The 24746-nt window shown below is 49.3% G+C and overlaps 1 protein-coding gene across 5 annotated transcripts in view; it reads left to right on the plus strand.

Moving 5' to 3' along the window:
- Positions 1-24746, plus strand: part of LOC125746207 (pre-B-cell leukemia transcription factor 3-like) — a 60731-nt gene that overhangs the window by 25804 nt on the left and 10181 nt on the right. For all 5 annotated transcript variants that reach the window (XM_049019943.1, XM_049019942.1, XM_049019945.1 and 2 more), the window contains 3 exons: positions 21515-21759; positions 22663-22853; positions 23925-24054. In XM_049019943.1, the coding sequence (XP_048875900.1) occupies positions 21515-21759; positions 22663-22853; positions 23925-24054 (566 nt within the window). The remainder of the gene's footprint in view (positions 1-21514; positions 21760-22662; positions 22854-23924; positions 24055-24746) is intronic.

Genomic DNA, 24746 nt, shown 5'->3' on the forward strand with positions numbered 1-24746 from the left:
TTCCCGCTGCTTGTGTATGGGGGGTCAGGATGGACCCTGTCTCTCATACAGTTTCCTAGGAGAGCAGAAGCCACCATTAGCTGCAGGGGATGCAGTTACTCACCCCTGTGGCATTATCGTGCTCATTTCCATTTTTATAGATCTTTCTTGGGATCACAAGGAAAACCAGCGACTGAAGGCCGCTTTGAAATAGGTTTTGGGTTGGTATATTTTCCCAGCATGCACTTGTGTGCTTGGGCTTCCCTTGTGCAGGCTGGCTGCAGTCAGACTTGTGCACTATATGGTAGACGTTGTGACCTTGCTGTTGAGGGCCATTGGCCTTTTGAAAGGTCTGCCTAATCCAATGAACATGGAATGGAATGTAACTGACAGGATTCTAGCCAATAGCCTTTGACAGTGAAGTGGCTTTCATGCAACCAGGCATGTGTCTTTGAACAGCTTGTCTAGCGACACTGTTCTCTACTGGTCTTTAGGCCAAAATCCTCCCTTCATGGAGGTCCCTTCTGGTTTACAGCCGATGCTCCTCCCTTTATGGAGGTCTCTGCTGGCCTATTGCCCATGCTCTTCCCTCCACCTTGGTCCCTGTTCATTTATAGGCCAAAGTTCTCCATTCACAGCGGTCTCTTCTGGTCTACAGCCCATGCTCCTCCCTTCATGGAGGTCTCTGCTGGCTTATTTCCATGCTCTTCCCACCACGTTGGTCTGTCTTCATCTATAGGCCAAAGTTCTCCATTCATGGAGGTCTCTCCTGGTCTACAGGTCATGCTCCTTCCTTCCTGGAGGTCTCTGCTGGCTTATTTCCCATGCGCTTCCCTTCACGTTGACCCCTGTTGGTCTATAGGCCAAAGTTCTCCATTCAAGGAGGTCTCTCCTGGTCTACAGGTCATGCTCCTTCCTTCCTAGAGGTCTCTGCTGGCTTATTTCCCATGCGCTTCCCTTCACGTTGACCCCTGTTGGTCTATAGGCCAAAGTTCTCCATTCAAGGAGGTCTCTCCTGGTCTACAGGGCATGCTCCTCTGTTCATGGTCATAGAGTCTGTGCAGCTTTTCACCGCAGTGAACAAAACTGCTAAGATAACGACCTGATAAAAAATAATATCCCAGGTTAGGAGGGGCAAGAGGCTCGGTGTTCCCATAGCTTAGGCCATATGCTACCTCTCTGCTACAGCTGGAGCGACGCTACAGGCAGTGCAGATAAACGCCATTTACTTTTCAGATCTGCTGTCGGCTCCGCAGAAGGGCTTTCTCAGCGCCAACTGCCTTGGGAGTCCTGCCCCTTTCCTTGCAGATTCCTCGGGTCTGCATGCCTGTTGCTGGCGCGAACTGCTGCCCCTTGACATTGCACGCGTAGTTTTATGTTACATTTACATTACTTTTACATTACTGTTACATTCAGCGGCTTGGCTGACACCTTTACTCAAAGAAAGCGGGCAGTTTTATCGATCGCATGGACGTTTTTGCTGGAGCGGTTTGGGTTTGATTTCATGCTCAGAGGTACATCAGCAGGTGCTCCTCGAGGTTTTAAACCCACCCGCTACCTGCTGCAGAAAACACAACACAAGAGGAGTCTTTGAACAGCCTAAAGCATGGTATCATGGACCGTTAGGAGACAGAATGCATTAGTCTGCCCCACCAGATATTCTGAGCAGACAAGGGGACTACATATTGAAGGACCGTCAACCCAGCCCTCACAGAGCCCGATGCAGTGTAGGGTGACCCATGAATGGATGTTAGGTCCAGTCCCTAACAATAAAGCTATACCTCTTTGAAGGGCTGACAGCAGAGAATGAAGTCACACTACCGATGTTTAATGACAGGCTTTAATGTGTGAATGAAAATACATAAATGAATGATTTCACCTTCTGTGAAATGGCAGCCAAGTCTGTTCTGTTGTCGGGATAAATGTGGATAAAAAACTGATGTCCCTGATTGTATTTTTATACAAAAAAAATTAAGCACAAAAGAATTTTAATAGCAACTTTTTAAAATCTGGCTTATTAAGCTAAGCCTGCCTAACTGTGACTCATCGTACTAGTGCATGCTGGGAAATCACACTGACAGACTGTCCGGCTGGAGTGTGCCTGGGTGCAGAGAGTCAGCCAAATAACCCCCACCCCCCCCTCGATAGACAGCTGTCTCTGGCTCTAGGGGGTGGGGTTTCTGAAAGCTGCACACGCTCTTGCGACGCGTCTGACTCAGTGAGGACTCCGGTTGCTGTCGGCTTTCGCAGCGTTTGACCCCAGAGGTTTGTTGACGTTGACGGTTTGCCAACCTGCACGAAAATGGAAACAAACAGCCTTCAGATCTTTTCTGATGGAAAAATGGAGAAAAACACAACCCAGACAGCTGGTGAGGGATTTTGTCATTTGTGAGGTTCTTGTAATAGATCAAAGGTTTTCCTACTAATAGACTGAACCAAAAATGCACCCACCAGGTCACCTAAAGCAGCACTGGGGCCTGAACTGACCAATCAGAACCAAATACACAGGCCAGCCAATAGCACTGCGTTTAAGGAACTGAAGTCTATCCTTATGGATGACGGTAGGATTTTGGGTTCGGCTGTTTGACCCTAGTTATCCAAGCTTCGGTCTCTGCCTAGATTTGGAATAAGGAATAAGCATCAGGGTATTTTTAGTTGTATGTAATGGGTCAAGCCCAAAATGCCACTAGAACCAGTTATCAACTCTAATCTGGGCATCCAGCACCAGTCCAATTAGCAGTTGGCATAATTAACATGCCACTTGAGTAGCTTGTGGGCTAATGAGAGCTAGTCATAACAGAGGCAGTGGTTGGGGGGGCAGGGGGTGATGGTGTTTGAAAGCTGCCCACAACCCTCAGGAGTGACAGCCCAGAGAGGCACCCCCACCCAGATCTGAGCCAAGCCCCCCCCTCGCACCCTTTGACGCAATTAATAGTTAGCAGGACCTCTGCATTGTCGCTGCCACTCGTCTCGCTGGACGTCACCGTCAGGGGCTGTAACTCAAGGCCAGAGCCGCTTGGCTTAATGCCAGCTGTGTTTGGTCCTTCGTGTGACTGTCCTGGACAAATCAGGTCTATTACAGTACAGTGCTATTTCAATTAGTGTGAACAGGGTGCCAGTTGATCCATGCTTTGCTTGTCTGATGTGCTCTGGAACCATTTTTGGACTTATTCAGGCACAGCCTGGGGCTCAGCAGGATAAGCCTCTGTATCTGTGATCAGAAGGTTGCTGGGTCGGGCCTCAGCAGAATAGTCACATCGCCATTGGGCCCTTGAGCGAGGTCCCCTGTATCTGTGATCAGAAGGTTGCTGAATCAAGCTCCGGCAGAATAGTCACACCGCCATTGGGCCTTGAGCGAGGGCCCTTAAGCCCCCCTAAAATACTCCTGGGTTGTACCCCTGCACTCAGACCCCATGCTTTCTCAACTAAATATGTGTGAGTATGTCTCAGCAGAGCAAGACGCTGTGTGTGAAATGAAGCATTCCAATGTACCTTTACTTGTGCAAATGGCAAATGAAACATCAATTCATTACATCCCCCAAGAGTGACTCCTACAGGTGCGGTCACACTGTCACACAAAGAAAATATTTCCCTTTCATTCAGTCCGATTGTAGACGCTCACCGAGGACAGGCGGAAAATTCGCTGGGTGTTTTCACGCAGGATTCATTTGAATGAACTTTGACCCGCGAATTCTCATTGCTAAATGAATCTGCTGCAGCAGGGGTGGGGCTGACAGGAGGGCAGCGGTGGTGCATTTCTTTTATGCGCATTTGTTTTATGCGCATTTGTTTTATGCGCATTTGCATTGTTATGACAAGATGACTAGAAAGTTTTTTTTTTATAATAAAAAACCATGAGAAACGAAAACATTTGTGCTCTTATGGGAAGAAATTTACTGGCACATTTAACCCCTTACACTTCTAATGTGTACTTGCTACCAGTTACGTCGATCATTAGCGAACAAGCTTCCCACATGTCTTGCCGTACCCTATTTTCAAAAGCAATAATATTCATTAGCTGAATGAAAATACCATAGTAAATCCAAAGTACCCATGATATTGAAGACATTGAAGACATTGGACATTTTTTTTCAATAGTGTGACGAGCTGCTGTCTTACTGGATCATGAAACCCCCCCACCCCTATTGCCATAAGCGAACTGGGCCAAACACAGAACCCAAAATACCTGCACATACAAATCCAGAAAGACTCACACACTGGCAGCTGTAAAACTGACTAAACGAGAAATTCTGAGTAATTGGCTGTAACTGATGCCTCGTTTGTGAATGGGTGTGTGTGACGATGCTGTGAATCAAGCCGATTGGTCCGCTCTCTATCCGGTCTGTTTTTGTTCATTTTGATTATTATTATTGACTGCAGCCTCTGTGCCCTTTATGATAATGAGCTGCTTCCTGAACCCCCCCCCTCCCCCCGCCAACCCCATGAGTCAGCCTGGAAAGGTTACATTTCACTGGTAACAAACATCCACGCCGCTGGACCATCGAAGAAGGAGGGAACCTCTGTAGCAGAGTCCACCTGATGAACAAGGAAATCTCACCTGCCAGCTGTCAGATTGGGCTGGGGAATGGGGCTAGGTGTTGGGGGGGTGGGAGGCATCCTGGGGAGGGTCGTTCAGATTCTCTGTCAGGGGGTCTCAGGACCGAACAAGGGTGCTGACATTTGGCTCTTTACTGTTTATCCTTGCTTTTCACTACCAGCTGTGACCTGGCCAAGTGATGCTCAGGGCGAGGGGCTGTGATAGAGTGACTCTGAGACACTGACACAGACACACACACAGACACACACACACACAGACACACACACACACGGACACACGCATATATTCATAAGCCCCTCCCCTTCGTTTCCTGTCCCACATTTGATTGGTGGAATGGACACCCCCCTGTGCAAATGCAGCAGCAGGTAGTGGACGCAAAGCTCCCCTAGGGACCCCAAAGGAAGTCAGAGGGACTCAGAACCTGATGATCAAGGTGACACCAGAAGGAAATGGTAATGGTGTCGGGCGGTGGGGGTGGAGCTGAGGTGAACATGAAAAAACAAAGGACAAAAAGCCGCTTTGTTACATGCCTGGATGCCGTGCCGGGCCTGAATCCCTTCCCGTGATGGTGCTCTTCTTTCCTCCTTCTCCCCTTTTCCTCTTCCTCCTTATTTATGTCACCACTGCCTTATAGGATTTAACAGTGACTGAAATAGTGACAGCTGTGAGCTGATTGGCTAGCGTATCGGATAGTGGCCGATGCCTACTGCGGCCTCACTGGCCTACAGCTGACTCTCCGGCCCCATAAAAGGATGATAGGATGAGGAACAGGATGGTCAGCATGCCTGTGACTCCTCCTCAAGTCACGGAGCAGTGAGTAGGGAGCAGCAAGTAAGGAGCAGTTTGCAGGGAGAAGCGTGTTAGGAGCAATGAGTAGGGAACAGTTTGTATGAAGCAGTGTGTAGGGAGCAGCGAGGGAGCAGTAAGTAGGGAGTAGCGAGGGAGCAGTGAGTAGGGAGTAGTGTGCAAAGAGTAGCGATTAGGGAGCAGCATGTAGGGAGCTGTGTGTAGGAAGCAGCAAGTAGGGAACATTGAGTTGGGAGAAGCATGTAGGGAGCAATGAGTAGGGAGCAGCGTGTAGGGAGCAGCGAGTAGGGGGCAACGTGTAGGGAGCAGTGAGTATGGAGCAGTGTGTAGGGAGCAGTGAGTATGGAGCAGTGTGTAAAGTAGCACTGTGTAATGCTGCGCCCCTCCCCCCCCCAACATGGGCACCCCCCTCTCTCCGAGGCAGACGGCTTCATGAGATTTACGCCCACGACTCCCACCTTGATATTTACACCAATTAACACATAAACTCTAATTAGCCAGATCAAGGGGAGTCAGCAGCCATAAATGTGCTGGGGGGGTGTCACATTGGGTGTATGCGTGTGTGTGTGTGGGTGGGCAGGTACGGGTGTATGTGTGTTTTGGATACCTGAACGAAGAAGCATTTAAGGCACACACACACACACAGATAGGAAACTAACTCTCTCTGACACACACAGACACACACACACGCTCAAACTTGTCGCTTTATGAAGTTTTCATGTTTCCTTGTTACTTACAATTATGAGCCCAGTGGCAGGTCCAGCTGAACTTTAACCCCAATGAGCTGAACTCCATTCAAGACCCCCAAAGTCCATCAAAGTCCCCAGCTGAAAAAAAAACTAATATTCAATTATGAAGAATGAGGTTCCACGCATTAATCTGGGCCGGACGCGAGTCAAACCGTGCTTGTGCCCCGAATACTGATTACGCCCCATCCCCCCCCCCCCCACCCCCAGCCCTCGGCTCTCTGCTTCCGGACTCCGTCTCTAGCCCCTACTCTCCTCGAAGCTCTGACACCTCACAGCGTCAAAAGACCACTGACCTTCCGAATTTGTTCTTTGTGATACAGGCTGGTAAACAGGATTCAAGGGAAGGATTCATAGGATTCAAAGGCTTTATTGTCATTTGCACAGTTAGCGGTACTTTCAATGCTTGCTTGTGTACCTCTCGTAGGCTTAAACAACATATAATAATAAATGGCAATAAATGGCAAATAACAGCATTTTTTAATAATTAATTTAACACAGTGATATGTTGTATAAGGCTATATCTTCACCTTGGACCTTAATTCATTGGGCTTGATTCTTGTCGAGTCCTGGGACAGTGGGTCCTCGTGATTGGTCGATCCCCACAAGGGGAGTTGGCATGAAGTCATGACCAAATTCACCACACTTAGTGGCCATCAGCGAGCACCAGTGCGTCAAGAGCGACGCCCTATGAACGGCGTGATTGCCATAGATTTATGGGAGGGTAGAAAGCACTGGTGTGAAATACGAGTTAGGCAGCCCCCCCGCACCCCACGCCACCCCGCGGGCCTGGCTTAAGCTTTGTAAACTGTGCTGCTTTTAAGAGGACCCAGCTCATGAGCTCAGGGAAAATTTCTGCACACAAATTACCCGAGCGTTTGACAGAGGCTCCCAAATGTTTGGGAAGTGGAGGCCCCCTCCTTTCATAGAAAGGTGAGGTAAGAGGTGCGGAGTGCCCTTCTGACTGGGACTGTACCAATCTGTCAGCGGGGGGAACATCAAACTCCTTGGCTGAGTGGCGTAACAAGAAATATGTATGAACTAGTTCAGGCTTGTTGGCGTAAACCTTTGAAAAAGACAAGAACAGAGCCAGATGGATTCATGGTCCTTCACCTGGATGGAATGCCAGTGATTGTGAGAGGTTATGGCCGCTGTGGTGAAGTGTGCCAAGTAGATTTTCACTTGGGGGGGGGGGGGTTGACATCCCTTTCAGCCGGGGAAAGGGGGGGGCATCCCGATGTGTTTATACATGGCTTGTATGGCAGCTTTCACAAGACATTTACCCCATGATTTGCGATGAGCTTATGTGTGAATAATTAATGGCAATTAATCCTTAATTACAGTAATTAGGCAAGTCACAGGAAATTAAGCTGCAGCTGGAGAGAGGACCCTGTCTCAGGAAGGGGGATGGGCGAGCATGTCGCTCTGCGTCAGGGGGTGGGGGGTGTTGGTGTGGCCGTGCTGGCAGGTCCTGCCAGCTGAACCGGTGCTCAGACAGACGGAGCCACCCCCCGGAACGAGCTTCCGGAAAGGGCTTCCGGAACGATCATCTGGAATTGGCTTCCAGAGCAGGTCTCTGGAACGGGCTTCCGGAATGGGCTTCCGGGTACCATGTTTGCCCCGTGTTTTCCATCTTTGTGGGGAGCCACCCCAGGTTTACTGGGAATACCAGTAAACCAGTAAATAATGAGTGGGAATACCAGTAAACCAGGGGAAAATGGCCCCTGGGAGGTTAAACAGTTTGAACTGAAAGCAAAACAAAACCCATGTGATAAGGAGGGGGCGTGGTCAGCCGGGCCGGTCACCTGACTTCCCCTGCGGGCGCGGGCCTGAGGGAGTCGATGCTGACACAGAGACTGCCTTCGTACTACAGCTGATCTTTCATTTTAATCTCAGATTTTAGTGCGAAAGTGTGTCAGCTGAGCAATTACAAAACCTCTCTGAAAGTCAGCCCAGTATTTCCAGCAACCATCCAATACACCCATGTACTTTTTGACTGGACCACTTAACACACCTGGTTTTACTGAGATATTCAGCCAATGAAATGAATTAACAAACTGAACTGATGGTGAAATTTAAAGTATAGATGGATTGGCCTGGGTCCCTCTAAGTAAAGCAAGATTTCAGTAACTTTTTTAAGAACAGAAGAAACTTGTGTACATTTTTATTGTCACTGTTAATTTGCTTATGTGCTAATGATGAACTGTTATTGCTGAGCAAATACACACTAGTTGCCAGGATAAATGCTTGAAGCATTTTGTCTCACTGCCTACGACTTTTGCGCAACGTTGTGCACATTTCAAATATATGTTTTAAATAAACTTTTATGTGGGACGTGAGTTTATTTCTCAGTATGAGTGCAGTGACCCTCAATGTGGGTGCCTTTGTGTGTATAGAGCCTGTCACAGGCTGTATCAGTGAGGTTCGGCCCCATCAGTCCGGGAGCCGCACTTTACCTAATCTGAGTGGCTTCTGCAGAAGCAGCTGTACGAACGAGCTCATTTTCTTCGGATAAATCTGCTCCCTACCCAAATAAACAACATAATTTGAAAGCCATCGTGATTTTCTCCTGCCTTCATTCCATATTAACCCCTCGTCAGGGAAAGATCTACGCTTTAACACTTCATAAACGCTCGCTATAAGCGACCTTGACTGACGTACAGGACTCATGGCAGCCATGAAATGAGTGTCTTTCTCCAGTGCCGTTCAGAGCCTGTTTGAAACACCTGATGTGGAAACCCCAGGTGTTCAGCCATTAACACCTAGTTTAAGATCCCAGCAGCGCTGTAATGCAGCTAATTTAACGGGAGGGCCAAGACGCCCCTGGAACGACTCCAGCTACCATAAAACGAGCGTAAACATCCCTCAGGAAAAAATGAATTCATTAATTCTTAAGTTTCCTAGAAAAAAGATGCAACGTTGTTGCATTTGCTTCCTATTTTATATATACTGATGAAAAAATTGATGCAGCGTATCTTCCATTATGTCGCCTGAAAACACTCTGATAACATGAAGGTACGTGTAAATATTTCACTGTGTAAGATATTGCTTTCACACACATTTAGAAATGCTGTCACGTAGCCCTGCATTGCCAATTCTCCACAAGTAAAAAAGTCACAGGAAGACAACACTGCTTATATATATATATATTTATATATGTATATATATATATGTGTGTGTGTGTGTATGTGTGTGTGTCTGTGTGTGTGTGTATATATATATATATATATATATACACACAGAGCACTGTATGTATATTTTTCTGAAACACTGTAGGCCTATAGGAATATAATTTCACTTTGTCTAGTTATCTCTCTGTAAGCGGTGCGTTGATATTAATGCTGTCGCTTCAAATAATCTGATGAAATAAAAAAGTAGGATCTTTTTCGTCTTTCCTTCCTTTATTTTTTATTCTTCCTTCTCGCTTTAGAGAGGCACTGCCCAAGTGACAAGGTCAGCAGTTTCTGCAACCCCATAAGTAAAATAATGTGACCGTGTTAACGCTGGACGCTCGCTGCGCTCAGTCTGAGAGAGATTTGCGATTCCCCTTTTTCGCCCCATACAGCCGATTTTCCCTTGGTGGGAAATAAATGATGACGAAAAAAAGATTGATCGCATTTAGTGTTTTATGAAGGCTGCCTGTTATGTGGGAATAGCGGGGCGTGTGTCTCCAGCTGCTTTTCGTTTGGATACAAATCCCCCAGTACGGGAAACGCGGACCCGAGTGGTTTAAATAATACCCTGAACATGCCGGACGACGGAAGGAGGCTGTAATACGAAAGCACTCCAGTTCCAGTGAATTTGTCCAAATAAAGTCACTGCCTCCTTCTAAGTACATGCAGTGTGCGTCAGAGAGAGGCTGTTTGGCACTTCATGTGTCTACAGCTGTGCCTACCCAAAGCAATATTAAATATTAATGCAGTAACATTGAGGGGTTACGATGATCCTGTGCGTGTCTTTGGGGGGGGGGGGAGTCTACAGAGGAACAGTCAGAGTTTTAAATAAACATGGAGGCTGCTGTTGGTACCTCTGTTGCAGTAATGCTTGGGCGGTAAAAGGACGCATTTCTGGGCGTTCATCCCCTAAATTGCATGCAGCAAGATAAACACAACGTTCTGGTTACTGTTTGAGTAGCTGGTGGGTGAGAAGCAGAGGGAAAAAAAAGTTTATACTGGTGGAAAATCAGGACATTATTCTCCTCACTGTAATTGGAAGTCGGTGAAGAGGAAGGACGTTAAGGTTCCCGTTGAATGAAAAGTCTAGCCAGCGATGCCGCAAGATATTCCTGTGCCCAGGGCAAAAATGTGGGACTGAATTCCTTGTAGGCGATATGTTACCAAGGCCAGGAGCGACGTTAGGATTTGCCTCCCCCGATAATGGCGCCCCCTATCAGCTGGTTCAGTACAGCCACGTTCACTGCACCGCCTCTGAAGTAGCCAGGACGTAGGTCAAGGGTACTTACTACAAAACCAACAAGCCGTATTAATGAGATTAAATGTAAGTGCTTGAGAATAAATCCCTCAGCTCAACAACAAAGAGACAACAAGTATATTTAATATGTCCAACTCAAAATATAAGAAAGGGCTTAAGAACTGGTTTATTTAACTAAACGAACCTCGGTGATATTTGGCTTTGCTGAATATATTGCCGGTTTTACATGCCTGTAAGAGGAGGATTTAGTCTCTCGGCTCATTCCGGCAGCGATGCGCCTGTCATCTGTGTTGAATATCCGAACAGCCCGAACCTCGTCTCGCAGTATGTGGCACGGAATAAAATGTATGTACGGTTTTCTTTAGGGCATTAAATATGCAGTTCTGTTTCTCATTTTGGCTCCGATCTGTGTCTTTCCTTTAAAAAATTCACAGTTGCCCGCAGTCCTCTTTAATATTTAATTCGACAACTTCTTAATCTGTCATTACACTGCGATGGAGTAAGCGTCAAGTGTCGCTGGATAAAAAAAAAAAAAACGGGGTGGGTGTTGGGGGGGATTAAATTATACTTGGAAATGGGAGTTGAAGCGATTTAAGATTTGTGAGGATCGTGTTTGTTTAGCGCCTGGGTAATAACAACGGCGTGTACGAAAATGTGCTTTCGCCGCGACCCCCCCTTGTTTCTTTGCTTGTTTATTTATATCTCCCACTTTTTTATCGCGTCTATTTGCCTTGCAGCCTCGTCCCTGGCGGCTCGCCTCGCCGACATATACTGACTTTACAAATGCCCCTGGTTTATTTACGAGGACGCAAGGGGAGCTAATGCAAGCGTAAGAGGCGCCTCGCACTGTATCATTGCGCTGTCCGACGGCCAGCCTTGGGTCGCTGTTGGCGTCATCAGTCACATTCGTTTCTTGTTTGTTTGGCCCTCAAAGATCTATCGCCGTGTATAAAACGGCACATATCCACAATTTTTTTGCGACGGCCGGTTATCTGCCAGTCGGGGTTCTGGTTATCAGGAACTGCTGGCCAGAGGAGAGCCCTTGATCACTGGTCTGACGTGGACTACTCACACATGTATGTTCACTTTGTGCAACAATGGCGAGGGCTAGTTTATACAGGCTTGGTGGAAATACTGCATGTCAAAGGTAAGTTGTGGTAACTTGGCAAACACGCAGTGCTGCAAGCCCGAACCTTCAGCACAGGAAAAGTGAGATGACAAGCAGAGTGAGATTAAGTTATCTGGGGGTCCTAGGCTGACATCAGTATGGATACTCAGGTGCTGATGATTTAAATAATCATTCCATCTGCCCCAACATGGGGTGGGGCCTCGATGTTACTAGGGCCCTAGGCTATAGCTTAGGATAGTCTGTGCATTAACCGGCGATGAGCCAGCCTGTTCCACTGAGGACCAGTATGTGATATTGGATCTCGAATACTGGCCTCTTCTATAGGACCTCACCATCAGGAGTGTGTCTCATAGATGAAGTCTACAGCATTAGTCTCAAAGGTTTAACTGCTCTGCTTTATGGCTTAAATGCACCTTGTCACAATATCGATCTCAGGTTATTTTTTTATCAGGCCAATGCGAGGGCCTGCCCATGTTGATGCTCCCTCCCACACCCTCCGTCTCGCCGCACTCGAGATGCCGGCCGTGTGTTTGCCCACTCGCCCCGAGGCTGATCAACGAAGCCGTCAATGGAGGGGCTCTGACAAAAAAACGCGGTGAATCAGCAGCGGGGAGCTAAGTGACGGACGCCCCTTAGTCAGTGTTTGCCCAGCGCCGTCTGTGGTTTCCTGTAACAGTGGCACATTGAAGTGGCATGGGAGGGGCAAAGTGAGCCCCACCTTCCTGTACAAATACCAGGATGGTCACCCCCTGCCGTCTGCTGCTTACGGGTGAGAATAATTGTCTCAAAGGCTGCATACAGGATTATTTGAGTACACCCCCACAGCCAAAGATCTCAGCGGTAGACTAACTTCTCTGGGGGGCCCTGGGCTGGTACGAGTAGCCCCCTCCCTCCCAAGTGGGCCAATTCCAGCTATTTTTGGAGCCGAAAGAGGAACGATAGGGAATTAAAAATGATGGAACTTCAATAATATGGTAATCAAAGCGCGGGAGCCCATCAGGGAGGGGGGCAGAACTGCTGTCTGTAAAATTCGCTGATCAGGGCGAGGGGGGGGGTATTGCACCGGTTGATCGATCAGCCAAATTTAAGATGTATTATATTATTATACATTATAATATTTTAACCATAATTGTTTCACGGACTTCCAATAAATGGTTTGGAGTGAACATTTGGTCTATATAACTTCAGGAAATCAGCAGGGGACCCCCTAGAGTTACCCCCCCCCCAAATTCCACCCCTGCCTCCCATGAATTGTAGATGTTTAATGCATTTCATCCACCCACCCTTCCCGCCAGAGTTATTCATGCTTTAAATGAATACGGTCCGTTATGGTTCTGATTCAACTCGGCCATTTTCTTCCTGAGCCAACATGCAACACGCACAGCCATGCGACATGCGCAGCCATGCGACATGTCTCTCTCTGCAATCCCGAGGATGGCAACCCCATACATTTGTCCCCCCCACTCCGCAGTACCCGGGGTGAGATGTGTCCACTTTGAGAGGACGCCAGCTGTTCTGGTGGTCAGGAGGGGAGGAAGTCAAACACGAGAGACAAAGGAGGAACGGGAAGCCATAATATTTGTGCAGATGAAGTACCTGTTTTCACAATGAAAATACAGACGCATGGCAGTGACCTGTGGTGACCCGCGTGAGCAGATAAGCGTGATTCTGGGTCCATGTTTGCCCACTTAATGGCCTTTCCATTTTCGATCCGCTGGCGTGTCGTCACCTTCCCATTTGGATGGCAAACAGGAAGATGGAACTGTAGCCGCTTCTAACTGGGACGGGGAGAAGCGCTGGGAACACAGGCAGCTGGTTTCCAGTTAAGACACTGCCCCTTCATCTCTCTGAAGACAAACCATCAAAGCCAGGTAAAGCCTGGCTGGGTTATTAGAAGTGTTATATCAACGTTACACTGTAGGGGCCTTACATCTGTGACTTTGAGGTTTGGATGGATTGTAACTAAATGATCTTTGGCGTCAGACACAAAACATTTTTGGTCCCCGGGCCCTGGGCGATTTCCAAGACCAACTTAGACAAGATCCTTAACATCAGGTAGTTCTTTATTTTGTTTTGTTATATTACTCTGATGCTTAGGGGAACAGGCTCCTGCAGGATTTATAGTATTATGATGTACAAGCAGGTAGCAGACAAACACCAGCAGAGGAATGACGGTCCTGGTTGTAACAGGACACCAGAAAGTTCTTCGAGGTCACATTTCTCCGCGAGCTTCTCGGAAGACGACACCAGCCACAGAGCACTCGAGGTGTAATCAGCGCCGCTTCCTGTGCGAGCACGAGGGCCCGTGTCGCCTGGCTTCCCTTTGAGCCGACTCGCCGTTGGCCGTTTGGTCTTTCTGCCTCCCTGGCCATTGTGGCACGTAAAGCAGCACAGTGAGCTCCACAGCATCTGAGAAAGGACCTTCCAGTTCACTCTCTGTGTTCTTTCTTTTTGAGGATCAACTTGGTGTCATGAACCTTTATGCTATGGATGACCATCCTCTTTCTCCAACCACTGAATCTGTTATATATACAATCAATTTTATCGTCTCGTCAGGCTAGCAGACACTGGAAGCAAAGTCGGTGTTGTAGATGCACCCACACAATCGTTAATTACTCAGATAAAATAACAAACTGCCTTCTGGAGCCACTGCGCTCATTAACCTGGTGTCTAATTATCCAGATCCAGTTGAGGGGCTGACAAGTCCTTCTGTCTGAACCCCAGCCCTGTATCTCTCTCTCCCTGTGCCCCCCCATCCCCTGTATCTCTCTCCACTGTGCCCCCCCCAGCCCTATATCTCTCTCTCCTGTGCCCCCCCCCCCCCCCAGCCCCGGCTCTCTCTCTCCTGTGCCCCCCCATCCCCCGTATCTCTCTCTCCTGTGCCCCCCCAGCCCCGTATCTCTCTCTCCTGTGCCCCCCAGCCCTGTATCTCTCTCTCCTGTGCCCCCCCATCCCCTGTATCTCTCTCCACTGTGCCCCCCCCCAGCCCTATATCTCTCTCTCCTGTGCCCCCCCCCCCCCCCAGCCCCGGCTCTCTCTCTCCTGTGCCCCCCCCAGCCCCGTATCTCTCTCTCCTGTGCCCCCCCATCCCCCGTATCTCTCTCTCCTGTGCCCCCCCAGCCCCGTATCTCTCTCTCCTGTGCCCCCCCAGCCCCGTATTTCTCTCTCCTGTGCCCCCCCCAGCCCTGTATCTCTCTCTCCTGTGCCCCCCCCAGCCCCGGATCTCTCTCTCCTGTGCCCCCCCCCACTCTGTACCCCAGCTAGCTAGGCCTGTTTTTAAATCACATCTTCCTGGAAGGTATCAGTTGCCAGTTAAGGCCATGCCTCCATTCAAGACCACACCTCTGTAAGTCAGGCCTTCCTCAGGGTCACAACACATCTCTCAGAACTAGAGGTGATTAGCGTTTAGCTACCTTTGCCCTGGTCACATCCATTTAAAGCCACATCCTTATTGTGACCAACGCCCCCTTAACAGCCACAGTTTTGTCATGGCAACACACACTTTATACACTAAACAGCTGTTTGCTGGAACAATGAAGCAAGAAGAATAGAGAAAAAAACTTTATTTGAGAATAAAATGAGCAGAAAAAATGTATATCTGTACCAACCAAAAATGGTCTGATTTGAAATTATGTTTCATTTCATGATGATGATGATTGTAACCCTTATTACTCTAATTCTTTATCTCAGATCATTTAGAGGAGTTACCATTATTTAAAATTGATTAATATTAATAGTATTCAATATTATTTAATATTAATATGCTTTAATATTAATTAATAATGAATATGAAAGAAAGGGCATTGATGCATTGGCTGTGTTTAGGAGAGGAGGCCAGGCTGCACTGTGTGATTTCTCACTGCGCAGTGCAGTAGATGATCAGCTGCATCGGTTGACGCCTTTTGTCACTTACATGCTTTGTCTTGTGAAGTGGGACATCTCGCTGGAGTAGTTTGCATTACGTACATGCGTGGGGGCCGCAATGCTGAGAAGTGAGCCTGAACTTGGGACTAGAATTCATAACCTTCTGGGTCGCAAATGTCGGTCCTCTAGTGATGACTGAGGATAAAAGAGAAGGTCAGGGTTTTGTCCCCCAGGGCCCCCTTAGACCCCTCGGTCTTCTTCCTTGATGTCCTGTCACTGTGATCAGGCTGTGATTTTCCCCGACTCGGTCCTCTCCTCCAGCAGAGACTGTGCCCTCAGATACGAGGCACCGGAGCTCTTCCTGGATGAGAAGGTGGCTTATTCATCAGACCAGCAGGCCGTACCGAAACCTCGGCCCTGGTACCGCACCATCCACACCACCTAATTATGCCATTCTAAAAAAAGGCGGGGGGGGGGGGGGGGGGGGGGCGAACAGCAGAAAGGAGATTAGTAGCCCGTGGCTGTTTTGTAAGAGGCTGTGAGTAGAGAATTTGCATATCCTGCCTGGGGTCTGAATAAAGAATCGCAATACCTTTCAGCGCGCATGGAAATCAGCCGTCATGCGACGAGGACGGAGTGAGAAAAAAAAAATGAGGGAGAATTAGAGGGAGGCCGAGTGGCTCTTTATGACGCGGAAACATGAAGGGACAATTTCATTGCCGGCGTCTCGTTCCTCTAATAGCCTCGCATGCAAACAGCAGGATCCATTTTGAGATGCCCTGGAGAGACGTAATTACAGAATCGCGACCCTCGCCAATGCGCGTGCTGGTGTGTATTTGGAAGCTTAATCAAAAAAAGAAACAAACCAACACAAGCCGACTCGGAATGAATAAGAGAGATGACATGATTGTCGCTGTGGACGTAATCTGTTTCTCTGCTTTATGTGTTGGTTCGTGAGGGCTTGGCACATACTGCGGAGATGTTTGGTCGATGGACAGCGGTCACAGCAGATTGAGTGATGAATATTAACTAATGGACAGATGAAGCAGACACAGATGCAGATGGATAAGAATGGTAGGGTTGCGTGGGGTGGGGGGCAGGGGGGGCTTGGAAAGGATGAGATTCCAGTTGTGGACTGTGGAGGTTGGGCTTGGTCACTAGTCTGCTCCTGTTCTACTTTCCCAAGAACAGGAAGTGGAAGAGTTAGTGGGACAGAAGCAAAGCAGAAGAACAGAAGCCCGTATATGACGCTGATGATGAGCTCACCATTCGATGACGTCACCGTGACACCCTAACCCCGCTGCCCCCCCTCGATCCCATGCCCACCGCATTCATGTTCTGACACGCCTTCCCCAAAGTCCCCATGGCAGCAAGCATTGAGTTTCATGCAGGCATTTGGACCAAGACTCACCTTGGCGGCCTATCCTGGAATGTCTCTCCTGTGCCCCCCCCCACCAAGTCTGTCTCTGGCAGAGGCTCATGGGAAAAGAGACACATCGCCCTATGAAACCAAGACTGAGGACACCTTCCCTTACTGGATTCTTTGTAAGAGGCTTCCGGTGTATTCCGAGAGCGATTCAGTCTGGTGCCAGCACACCTGACTATATTATTACTCAGCTACTGGCGGGGGGGGGGGGGGGATAATAAGAATAAAGCTAAAGGTAAGAAAGACACCTTGTTGGTACACAAGAAGACAGATCTGTGCTCCGGGTGCATTAACTCCACTTTCTGGGCTGCCTCTATTCTCCTCTGGCCATTGTTATTCTGGAAACACTGCCTGCTTTAATAGGGATGACCTTTGCAGGTATTGACAGTTAATCAGTCCACTTTCAATTAGCTGGCATCGAGAGACATTTCGGCAGAGGCGCGGAGGTAAGACAGGCCCGGGGGGTCGATACTCCGCCAACCTTGTGCCGGGCCCCGCGGGCCGCGTATGGCTGCCCTGCTCCTCGTTTTCCCCTCATTTCCTGCGAGCCGAGAAACAGGAAGCTGGAACATTTTGACAGTCTTCACAGGCGAGCGTGCTCAGATGGCCGTGCACACTAATTACAACAAAGTCATTATTCCCCCCCCCCCCCCAAAATATCAATTTGGAATCTGTCCGGCAGTCTGACACGTCTCCCTCCTGCCGCGTATACCGATGTGCGTGGACACGGATACACCCAGGTGGCCGTGTTCACGCCCCGGAGAGAACACGCGTTGCTATTTTAGAAAACAAGGAGAGACATGCAGAGGCCACCCCGGACATATACGCACAGATTCGTGCTCGCCCAGCGTGTGGCGCTAATGACACAACCAGCTTCTGCACCGTGAGAGTAGCTGTCCCTCCCCGTTTCTGTCGGAGAGGCCCAGGGCTTCTTGCTGGGCACTACGTCGCCACCTTCTGGCCTTGGCGTCTCCCCCAGCGACATCCCGACCGAGACGTAAACAAGCTAGCGGGCTAAAGGTTAACGTGCTCTACTGAAGATGGCGGAGGAAGCTGAGTGGGAGCCGGATCAGTGCCAGGACCCCAGGGCAGATTTCATGGGGACGATGCCAGGTAGTCTGTGAAAAGCCCGGCAGAAGTGTATCGTGGCAGGAATGCTGTAGGCGGGAGTGGTCCGGCTCAGTTCTCGGATGCCGGTCGTGGGAGATCAACTCGCCGACAGACCTTCCTCGAAAACAGGTCATAGGTTGAAAGTGCACATCTAGAACTGTGATCGCACATCCTGCCGACATCATTCACGCTTATCGCTGCAGCAGCCCAGAATCGCTCAAATCGCTGAGATCACAGGCCCGGCTTCGCCCCGGATATCCGTAGTACCGCCACGAAACAGCCAACACGTGCATAAAGCAGCCTTTGGGTTCAGTTAAACTTTTTGTGCCTAATTCAAAATATTTTTCAGCAGAAGTGCCTGGTTTTATTTTAAAATGAAAGCTTAATCAACTTTTCCCCTGAAAGCTGAGGTTACAGTCCATCAGTCACAGGTTAAATTCCCTAGCTGCCCCAGTACCTGGTAACTCACACAAAGAGCTGATTGTTTCAGGTCTCGGGGGAAGATGGAGTGGATGAACTGGAATTAGGGGTTAAAGCCAAACTCACTAGCAAAGACTATCCTGCAAAAGGCCTTCTGTTACTTTTATGGTCCCGGACGGGGAGCCAAGTTCATATCACTGGGAGAAGATTTACAGGGGCTCCTTACACACTGAGACACACACACACACACACACACACATATATACACACTGACACACAGATGCACACATACACACTGACACACACAGACACACACACATACACTGACACACACTGACACACGCACAGACACTGACACACACACATATACACACAAATGTGCACACACACACATACACACACTCCCGGTCTCTGAAACAGAAACCCATCATTCATGGGCAGGAAGGGCAGAGCTGAGTAGTGTCTGGGATGGGGTGGGTGCAGGAGGGGGAGCATGTGCTACCCTGTTTCCGTGGATTTGCCCTTTGTGGCCGCTGTTTGGCGAGTTTACGACGCTTTCTGTTGCTGAAATGGATGAGAAAGAATTAAGAAACGAAAGTGTATCACAGTCTGTACTTTAAACATGTCATAGCTGGTGTCTTTCAACATTGGGCGATGACTGGTTATGCTCGTATCGTTTTTGCTAAATAAACACCTGAAGCCTATTTAATAACCATATATCTACACCCACGCAGGGTCATTGGGTTGCATGGGGGTTCAGGAAAATTCCCCACCTGAGTTTGTGAGAAATAAGGGACCATGTTTCAAGTGTAGAATCATGGAGATGAAAGATTGTGTTGTTCTCTTTTGTAACAAGAACATGCAGCTGGACGGGCGTCCCATGTGTTTTTGCCGGAGTGTGTGGACCCGCTGATAAACGGCAAGACCGCGAAAAGCTTGAGCGACGCTCGCTGGCGTCCGTGCGGTTGTACCTGTCGTATATTCTGCTGGAACGGAGCCAGTGTGACCCTGGGCTACGCTGAGTAGCGGTGACGGGCCTGTCAATCCATCCCCTCCGTTCCATCAAGCCTGACGGCGGGACGGCTCGCGTCCCTGTCAAGAGAGACGCCCCGGGCTTGCGGTATATGCCGACCATCCGGGGTGGGTTTGCCGGGAAGCCACAGAGATTGATTTGGCTCAGCCCAGGCACAAAATCATGTGGAAACGGAATAAAGGCGAGTAAGAACTGTTTTTGTTTCGCTCTCTGGCATGGGAGTTGGCGCTGGCAGAGCTGCTGGGGCCTGTTCCCCATCTCTCTCTCTGGCCCACCTGTCGCTCCTGGCCTTGGATCGGGCACCCTGGGCCTGGCACTTGGTCCGGCACCATTGCCAAGAGACCGTGCCAACCTGGAGACGGGAGCGGCCGCCATGCGCTAATCTCCTGCTTTTTAGCGCTGTGGATGGCCGTATATTAGCGGCGGATTTACGAGCCGGATGGCATCCTTCAGCCACCATTGGATTATGGATTTTGGATGAGGGCTTTCATCCTTCAGGGATTCGCGGGCCAGAATTCCTCTGTCATTTTCAGATTTTTTTGGCCTTTGATGGCAAACAACCGTTATCGTGCTTGTTTAATCACCCTGACGCGGCACCAGTTTCCTCGCTGCCCCCCCTCGTCTGCAGCAGGTGCCTAAGCGACTTCATTCATTAGACTTTGGTGAAATTGAAGCGCCGAGGAGTCAAAAGAGGGGAGTCAGACCTGGCTGGGCCACACAGCCGAATGCCAGTGCAGAAGCTTCTGGAAAACAGGCCATAATGAAGTGTGCTTTGTTCTTAGCTGGGCTAAATTAGTATCTTCTGCAGTACAAACAGTTCTCATTTGTTGTAATCCACCTGGCAGTGGGGGTCATATGGGCCCTGGGAGAGGTGGAGAGACTGAGAAAGAGGGAGAGGGAGGGAGAAACAAGGGGACAAAGTGCAAATACTGGCGGATTAAGTCATCAGTCTCAGTCCTCACTTACAAAGTGCATTAAGACAAAAACATTGTGCAAATATAGATATATTGATTAAATACAATTAGTGGAGTGTTTGTATATAAACCCATTGACCTGGCATTGGATAAACAGCATGAAAGATATCTGTACAGCATATATTGTGGCAGATAATAGTAATAATAATAATAATAATAACAGTTGTATGTTTATAATGTTATTTGCCTCACTTATATGTTGCTTTGGCCCAAAGCATCAGCTTGATAAATGATAAAGTAATAATAATAATAACATGCAAAAATATTCACACATACATTGAAAATAATGAGTTTTCTTATACAATGAAAAGAGAGGGACAGACAAAGGACTGCAGTTGCTGCTGTCACCTTCCTGGTGATGTGTGCCCCGAACCCATGTTTACAAAGAGAGCCTGGGGGTTAAGCGGCTCCCGCTCTCAGCGCCCAGCGCCCACTGTATGTGTGCTTCGGTTTCCACAGCGACCGGGGAGCCCAGCTCAGGCCGAAGCCGCGCTTTGAAAAAGATGAATGTCTCGTCCCGGGACTTTTTACAGCCTCGTGACCCCGTGCTGTATTTCAGTCGGGCCGAATAAAACGTCGCCGCTGAGAGGCGGGAAAAGGCCGCTGGTGAGGGGGGCGGGGTCACTGCCAGTGCGGCGACTCCGTGGCCTGCGTTGACGTGATGTGTGCTCGCTGTTCCTGCATGTTCAGCAGGAACCCCGACAATGACAACCTTAACTATAAGTAACCAAACTAAATACATTTAGTTTTTTTGATTGCAGTCACAGATTTTTATATAAGAATTTCCTCTTGAGGGCACCGAAAAAATGGTCCCCACAAGGTCAAAACAGCAGGTCTTTATCATGTTGTGCAGACATTTGGTCCCCGCAAATGTAATGTACGCATGACCCAGACATACATGCACACACACATACATCCAAGGCAATTTAGAGTCACCTCAGTCGGGGAGCTGGGGGGTGTTGGTGTCCAGCTTAATATAATATTTCAGTCAGTTGCATTATGGTATAAGTGATTGTTTGCTCCGCCCCCTCCGACAGGACTCAGCATCCGTGGTGCCCAGGAGGAGGACCCGCCGGATCCCCAGCTCATGCGTCTGGACAACATGCTCCTGGCTGAGGGTGTGTCTGGCCCAGAGAAGGGCGGTGGATCGGCAGCGGCAGCGGCTGCGGCGGCGGCAGCAGCGGGGGGGGCCACCGACAACTCCATCGAGCACTCAGACTACCGGGCTAAGCTGACACAGATCCGGCAGATCTACCACACGGAGCTGGAGAAGTACGAGCAGGTGAGGCCCGGACCGGACCCACCTAGGGAGGCGTCAGCACTGACGATCATGCCCGCTTACCCTGGGGGGGGGGGGGCACTGAACAGCAGGGGGCATGCCTCCTGGCCTTTAATTAGACTTCATGTCTTTCCGTACCCTGAGAATTACTGCTGCTCCCCTGCTGTACTCCCAGCAGCTGGGGTCTATATTTGAGCACGTCCCTTGGTTGGTGGGGTGTCAGAGGCTAGTTTTACGGCCCCGTCCCTATGCAGCATGCGGCCGCTTTATTAAAAAGCCACCCTGGGACTCAGGCTGCCTGAAATACCCTCAGGCTAAAATAGCCCAGCCTCAGGATGCTCCTCGTTCACATGACAGAGGAAACCAGGGATCTCTCTCTCATCCTCCAGAATGTGAAGACCTCATTTTAATGAAGATTGAAAGGCCCCACCCACCTCAGTAAATATTCATATATTCACAGTCTCTGTACAATCTATTGGTGATTGCCACGATAAGGTAGTATTGGGGAGGCAAATCACATCCATGCCTTTATGCCATAGCAACACCTAAAAAAGCATAATCAACAAAAAAAAATCTATTTGCGTCACTACAAGAATAGCCTGAGAAAATCACTGCATATTATTTTTATCATTGATATTTAGTTGAACGATTGGATTATTATACATTCATGGAGCATCCCTCTCTTTTGTGAAGGAAATAAAACAAGGAATTTGTGCAAGGCTTCTTCTAATGTGTAACATATTTCCCAAGAACTGCACCCTCCCCCCACTGAAAATTAAATACAAGTGCAGTAATGTCCTGTTTGAGCAGAGCGGAGGATCCTTTAAAACGCTGTTGTGTGCTTGGTGGGAAAAGTGTGCTGAGACCCCCTTTGTTTGTCTGCCCTCCCCCCACCCGCCCCCCAAGGCATGTAACGAGTTCACCACCCACGTGATGAACCTGCTGCGGGAGCAGTCGCGCACGCGGCCCATCTCGCCCAAGGAGATCGAGCGCATGGTGGGCATCATCCACCGCAAGTTCAGCTCCATCCAGATGCAGCTGAAGCAGAGCACCTGCGAGGCCGTCATGATCCTGCGCTCCCGCTTCCTGGACGCCAGGTCAGTCTGCGCGTGAGAGCTCGTGCGTCTGCATGTGTCTGTGCATGTCGTGTATGTGTGCATGTGTCGGACGCACAAATACCTCTGGTCTTGGTCCTGAGGACCCCTGTTGGTCAGTGGTGTTGTATCAGTTTTCCTGCGAGTAGACAGTGCTCACAAAAGTAATCCATTACAGACAGTTCAGGTCCAGAAAGTTCTGTTTCAACCCACCAGTTTAGTTTAAAGTCACAGGTACAGTTCTCAGCTGGTTGGGTGAAATAAAATCATGGTCTGGATTTTTACTTTCTGAACCTGAACTCTCAGTAATGGATTACTTTTGTGAGTAACTTCTCTAACGCTATGAGAAGAATACTGTGTTAATCCTCTTACAGTCTATTTGACCGTCTTACTGAAAGGTGTTGAGCTCCTTGGATATTACGGCACATTTTGAGTTGAGAGGACTCAGGTGGGGGTGATTTCAGCTCCCCCTGGAGGTGGACTTGGTAAGAACAGCCATGACCTTTCTGCCTACCGAGGGTGGTTTGACCAAAACGGAGGGCAGAGCTTAGTTGCTGGGCAACAATGGGAGTCAGAACCTCCACGTGTACGAGTGGGCAGGCCCCTTCCTCCTCGCGTCACCGGGATGAGGAAGATGGAAAGGAACCAGGGTGACAAGCCCCCGGCTGAAGCTCCCCGGGGCATCTCTGCACCCTAAACACACCCCATTACACCTCCCTTCTGAGTCTAGCTGCCCAGCAGCATCGGTTAATTAACCCAGGCAAGAACGTGGGAGTGAGTATGAGAGCAGAGGTCCCTCCGGGATTGAAGGAGACCCTTTATCAGCCAGAACACCGCGACTGAGCACCTGAAATGAGAGATCAGGGCGCAAATGCTCAGCTTCACTCTATGAAGTTAGGGTGATGGGAAGGGCTATTCTAATGGCTGGCTGAGGCTTATTGAACTGCCGACTCCCACAATCCCCTTCTGTTCTGCTTAAACCAGCTCCGAATCATCGGATTAGAACAGACCTCTAGCAAGCAGCTCCACCATGTTTCACTTCCGCGTTCTCCTCCGTCCTGCTTCCCTCAACAGACGGAAAAGGCGGAACTTCAGCAAGCAGGCCACGGAGATCTTGAACGAGTATTTCTATTCGCACCTGAGCAACCCCTACCCCAGTGAGGAGGCCAAAGAGGAACTGGCCAAGAAGTGCTCCATCACTGTGTCCCCAGGTGGGTGAGCCCCTGCAAACCCCCCCCCCCCCCGGCACGCACACCTCCAGCACATAGGCTAATGTGCCATGTGACGTCACCTGTCTGGTGCCCCATGCATCCAGGACTTGTGGTTACAGCTCAAAGCTGCCTGGCTCGTTATGAATCATGTAGAGACTAATACCCTCTATGTCCAATTTCATACAATTTTGTTAAAACACACAGTTCTGGTCTGGTTTGTTTCACCACCACTGAGTCCGCAGGTCCATAAGGATGCAGGTCCATCTTCTGCAGGTACAGTACTGCATCCTCATCCACTCCTCAAGCCTACGTACTTTGCGGCAGTGCTTTCCCGTTACTCAGTGAAGAAATGGACTTAGTGAGCTGGGGGGTTGTCTTATTTATTCCTTTGTATTTTTGTGAGGAGGGAGGGGGTGAGACAGTGTCATAATCACTGTTTTTGCGTAGCGGCTCAGCAGGCGCGACAAGGGGCTCAATATAAACCCAAGGAGTCCGCGGCATCGGTGCTCCCTGAATTAGCTTACCGCCATTGTGCGCTGCGCCCGCTTTCCTGCCGAGCCCCTTTGGATCTCGCCCGCCTCGGAAAATTGGGCGAGCATCTAAGGCAAAAATGCGAGCTCGCTCCCTGAGCCTCCCGGTTAGCACCGGCAGGAGAATAAATTAGCATTCGGAAAGGAGGCAGGAC

This window comes from Brienomyrus brachyistius, chromosome 7 (genome assembly GCF_023856365.1).
Source record: "Brienomyrus brachyistius isolate T26 chromosome 7, BBRACH_0.4, whole genome shotgun sequence".
Classification (NCBI taxonomy): domain Eukaryota; kingdom Metazoa; phylum Chordata; class Actinopteri; order Osteoglossiformes; family Mormyridae; genus Brienomyrus; species Brienomyrus brachyistius.